Source organism: Zea mays, chromosome 4 (assembly GCF_902167145.1).
Source record: "Zea mays cultivar B73 chromosome 4, Zm-B73-REFERENCE-NAM-5.0, whole genome shotgun sequence".
Classification (NCBI taxonomy): Eukaryota; Viridiplantae; Streptophyta; class Magnoliopsida; order Poales; family Poaceae; genus Zea; species Zea mays.
In genome coordinates, this window is record NC_050099.1 from 179,004,147 (window position 1) to 179,009,672 (window position 5,526).

Consider the following 5,526-nt stretch of genomic DNA (forward strand, 5'->3'; position numbering starts at 1 on the left):
ATGGTGAATCATTTACCTGAACTTGTGCTGAAGAAGAATAATGGGATGCATATGACATATGGTCTTGATCTGGAACATAGTCCAGTATTCTTTTGGCACAAGAATTTTATAGGGTGACCAATCACTAATTAACACACTTTTATGTATTAATAAAAGTCAGGGATGGGGTCATCCCACAAATCACGGGTTGATTCCTCAAACCCAATACATATATTGTTTCTTCAGAAAAGTAATTGCCAACAATGAACTGTTTGGATTTACTTTGGCCTATGTTCAAATGCTGATAATAACTAGAAATAATGTGTTGGTTTTTAATTGTTTGTTTTCTGATGTCAGGAAACTCGGTATCGTCAGAGATATCTTGATCTAATGGTAAACCATGAAGTGAGGCATATCTTCAAGACACGATCTAAAGTTGTCTCGTTTATCCGGAAGTTTCTTGATGACCGTGAATTTTTGGAGGTAAGCAATTTCTGCAGTTTCTTTCCAGTTGATACTTCAATATCTGACCTTTTGTGTTTTCTAGGTGGAGACTCCGATGATGAACATGATTGCTGGTGGAGCAGCTGCAAGGCCTTTTATTACACATCACAATGAATTAAATATGAGGCTTTTTATGCGCATTGCTCCTGAATTATATCTGAAGGAATTGGTTGTTGGTGGATTGGACCGTGTTTATGAAATTGGAAAACAATTCAGGAATGAAGGAATTGATTTAACACACAATCCTGAATTCACAACTTGTGAGTTTTATATGGCTTATGCCGATTATAATGATTTGATGGAGCTTACTGAAACCATGTTGTCAGGTAACCATGTGTTGACTAAATAATGCTGCACCATTGTAACTTTTTGTCACACCATTTAAAAATGGAGTATTCACCCCTATACTTTTTTGTTTCATGGTTAATAGGGATGGTTAAGGAGCTGACAGGTGGCTATAAGATAAAATATCATGCAAATGGAGTTACGAACTCACCAATAGAAATTGATTTCACACCTCCCTTCAGGTAGTCAACAGATGCTCGTCAAAGCATCAAAATATCTTATATTTTCGTTTTCCCTAGGTGTGCCTTTTACATGTTCTTCAATCTTCTTCCATTGCTACAAACTCTGATAGAGTTTTTTTTTCAATCTTATTGCAGAAGGATCGATATGATTAAAGATTTGGAGGCTATGGCCAATCTCAATATACCAAAAGATCTAGCAAGTGATGAAGCGAAACGTTACTTGATAGAAGCATGTGCTAAGTATGATGTGAAATGTCCACCTCCCCAAACGACATCACTGCGTCCAGGTATGGATCCGAGTCCCTCAACTACGATCTGTACACAGAGCTATACCTAAACACGGTACTGATCTAACATAGTACTTTGTTTGTGGTTATTGGATTATGAGTGATGATAACAAACTATTCTGTTTTTATTTTGGTTAATCAAGTCTGTGCCACTGATAGTTACAAGGTCATTTTCTGGTTCGTAGATAGCTTCAGAGTACCGTGATCTTGCTTCATCAGCCTAGCATAGAGGGTAACAATTCCCATCATGTGACTGTTTTGGTTGATCGGTGACTGTTTTGGTTCTTGCAAAAATAGTTTCTTTAAATATTAAACTAAATATTGTTCTCAGGATCACTGTTGCCCATTGAAGAACCACTACTAGAATTAGAAAGGCCACCAATTTTTTCAGCACCATTATTTTCCAGCTTCATTGTACCTGCACAACAAAATAAGGTGCTACTTAACTGAGAAACACTACTTCTAGCCACACTAGGATTATTGAAGACCAGCTGTCTATATAAACATATATAATTTTATATCTTTGCTACCAATCAACATAAAAATAAAGAAAACTCACAACAGTAAGCCATTCCAGCTTTTTTTTGGAATGGCATATGGTATTCTGATTTGGAATCACATATGGTAGTCTGATTTAAAATGTATACTCTGATTTGGAATTCAAAAAATGAACAAAAACTTTTATGTTCAGACACAATGTGGTTGCTTCATGTGATGCATTGTTATTAGAAATGCCACCAATTTTTTTAGCACCATTATTTCCAGCTTCATTGTACCTGCACAACAAAATAAGGTACTACTTAACTGAGAAACACTACTTCTAGCCACACTAGGATTATTCAAGACCAGCTTGTGGCACTTATTTGTTTGTTGATTGGATCCAAGTTTCGTAGCAGTCAAGTCATTAGATCTGGTTTAGCTACCTGTTCACTTAATGAAGAATCATCTAGATTAAGCGTGATCTGTATTGTTTTCTGGCGAGTTGGGGATACAAGTGAACTGTTGAAGTGCCTGAATTTTAAAATAGCAGTCCGTGTTAAAACTCAACAATGTTGATGGATTATAGCTAGACATAGACAGAGGCATTGGTATGTTTGCATGTTCTTGGTGATAATCTGAAGGTTTGGCACCATGAGTACACTTCACATCATTAGAACTATTTTCTCGTGTTCTCGTGTGCGTTGGTAGTTGGCAAGTTGGTACCATAATTTTATATTGATTTGATCTGAAAGAGAAGCATCGCAGGGATATTTAGGTGTATCATGTGGTTAGCGGTTCGAAATTAAATGTTTGTACACATAGCCAGAGGGGATGATCTGCAAAACTAGGCAGCGCTTGACTTCTTGTATAGTTTTTACTGTCTCCAATATTTCTCCATTTTGAAGATAGTCATTGTTCATGATGCTAATGCTAGCAACTTTTCCTACCAGATTTCTTGGTAATAATCATCTTTCAAGAAGCCTGCTAAATTTTATAGGAACCTCTTTAAATTTTGTATGTTATCGAAGTCCAATTTTATTTGTGCAATAAAAGCAGGGAGGCTTTTATCTATAACATTCCCCTTTTATCTTTTATGTAGAGATTTTTCTTGCAACCAGCTGTCAGGGAACTTTCCTTCTTGAACTACTCAGAACATTTTGCAACTGTGAGTACAGAGTTCTGAAACTTGAACTATGCCTTCATAGTTCTGAAACTTCAAGTTAGTTGTGATGTCCAGGAAGCTAGGACTGTGATGGCATTCACCATAGCATCTTCCATTGTTGGCCAGACAGTTGGGTCAAGGGCTGAGTGTTGTTCTAAGGAATCAAGTAACAAAGGGTACTGATGATTCTTCAACAAATACTGCTATTTATCCAAACAAGAATGGGCATTGCAGCAACACTGAAGGCAAGGCATGGGACCCTCTTCAACGAAGACAACAGGCTAAATTGCTAGAGGTTCTCTTGCACCAACCTCAAGTACGTGCTTCTGATTGTGTTAAGCTTGTGATTCACACAAACATGTGAAGAGATTATACCTGAACCAGTTTATCTTATAGTGCCATGTAATTGCCTTGTGTATCCCACAAAACTGAGTTGTCCATGGGCAAAAAGTAGAATAAGAGGTGCTACTGTAGCATTATGGTACCACTGTTTGATGTTTTGAAAATTTGTAAGTCAAATCTCCCGAGTCTGGAACGATTTAACCTGTGTGCTTTGGACTGATGGCCAAAGTATGCATATGTTGTGTTTGCTGAATTTTTACCCCAAGCCCTAATGGGACCATTGCGACCGCATTAGAAGACAATACATGTATTCAACAGAACATGTGAAGAATGGGTACTATTTGCAGAAATTTGATAGCTATGCCTAGACTTGCTATGCATTGCCACTGTATTTGGCATGCCTAGAATTGCTATACAAAACTTGCTATGTATTTTGTCTAAAAATACTATATCCTTGATATGCTTTCTTGATCTATATTTTTTTCTGCTCTTCTATTCTTGTGTGGGTTTATTAAGAATGAGGCAATTAGATAAGGATATATGCTTTGTCAATATTGTCTGAGTCTTTGTCAATATTAGAAGGTAGTACATGTATTAAACAGAACCATTGTTTTGGTTATTATGATCTGAACAACTCATTTTATATATGGAGCTCGTGGCAATGGTAGCCCCGCAAAAGGATGATGAAACTCATGGCGTTGAGCGGTGGCGTGCTTGGGCTCGTGCGTGCTCCTCTGCAACAAGGCTAAGTTTCCCACGAGCGTTTCCATCACCATTGCACTCACGCCACACGTCGCTAAGGCTTGAGCCGTTGGAGACTCGTCAATTTGACTTCCGTCGTAACGCACGGGCACATACCTAGTTTAAAAACATGCTTTCATACTGTTTTCATGCAAGGGTCACTGGAAAAGCTGTAGAGGAAACAATTGATGTCATTTTTTAGGATTCTCCATGACAGGAAACAGAAGTGCTCAAAAAGTTTGATTATAAGTCAGTTGCATAGAAATACGGTGCTGCCATGAGATAAAAGACATGTAGCATATGATGACTTGTGGACATGTTATTAATGGGATGTATTGATTATATATATTAATGAGTATCTGTTCGAATTGTAAGATCTTGTGATATTTTTAAAGATTTGTATAAGTTTGTAATTTATTGTGATAATCTTATCATTTAAATATTGTAATTGATATTACATTATTAAAATCATATAAGAAGTCTGCATGGTACTTATGGTTGTACTGGTGAAATAGCTAGATTAAAAAAAAAATCTACATGGCTAAGATCACAAATGAATTACAAAATCTCACATATTTATATATAACGTATCATGGTATTATATGTTACCGTTGCAAAGCACGGGTACTCACCTAGTTGTTAACATATGAAATAAATTTTGTATCATATCGTACTCGTATAAAAAAACAAACACAGTTTAGTGTCAGTGGAACTAAAGTTAAGTTGAAAACTATAGGCTTTCTTGGGATCGAGGCCTCGCACGTTGGAGATGGCAGGGGGCGGAGGCTGAGGAGGATACACAATATTCTGGTGGTTAGATTTGGGTAATAAAAAAAGAAGACTTAAAACTATCCAATATGCTTTTGACTGTTAGATTTGAGTGAAGAGAAAGAAAAAAAGATTCACAAGAAGATTTTGACCATTAGATTTAAGTAAGACATCAGAAGACTCATGTGACACGATTTTGACATAAAAATATTTTGACCTCCAAATTTGAGTAAAGAGAGAATATTAGATTTTGATTGATAGATTTGAGTAAGAAGAGGGAAGATTAAATTTTAGGGTTTAGGGTTTAGATTTGAGTAAGAAGAGAGAGAATATTAGATTTGAGGGAAGATTTGACCTCCAACATGCTCTATATTAAATTTTACACTACAAAATTTAAGTATCAAATTGGATTAGAAACGAACTCTATTTTTATTTATTTTTAAACTAAAATTAATTAAGTAATGAAACTTATAACGAAGAAACATTTAGGTCATGATTCATTGCCGCCTCTGCCCGCAATCCAAATAGATCCAGACAAAAATATAATAAACTACAAAAATATAAATCTGCTCGTGCTCTACAATTATGAAATAACTTTTATCTTTATCTGAGTTACGATTGTAGGCCATGGGAGCACACTAGCTTTAAGCTGTCTGCATTGGGGCTGCCGCAGCTGGTGAAACCTTTGGAATATCATCATCGAAGGGCTGGCAGCGGACAGCGGTGTCATGTGTAC

General features: G+C 36.4%; 1 protein-coding gene across 1 annotated transcript; it reads left to right on the forward strand.

The window, feature by feature from the left end:
- LOC103654174 (lysine--tRNA ligase) lies at positions 1 to 1,521 on the forward strand. The gene is made up of 6 exons (XM_020552240.1): positions 1 to 84; positions 337 to 462; positions 527 to 809; positions 914 to 1,010; positions 1,146 to 1,257; positions 1,483 to 1,521. Exons 1-6 carry the CDS (start codon positions 1 to 3, stop codon positions 1,519 to 1,521), a joined length of 741 nt encoding a protein of 246 aa, XP_020407829.1.
- Positions 1,522 to 5,526: the final 4,005 nt, after the last annotated feature.

Excerpts from the sequence above, each read along its gene's own strand:
- LOC103654174 (XM_020552240.1), top strand. The coding sequence starts at position 1 with ATGGTGAATCATTTACCTGAACTTGTGCTGAAGAAGAATAATGGGATG. Across the intron at positions 463-526 it reads ATGACCGTGAATTTTTGGAG|GTGGAGACTCCGATGATGAA; the intron begins GTAAGCAATTTC and ends TGTGTTTTCTAG. Across the intron at positions 1,258-1,482 it reads AAGCATGTGCTAAGTATGAT|ATAGCTTCAGAGTACCGTGA; the intron begins GTGAAATGTCCA and ends TCTGGTTCGTAG.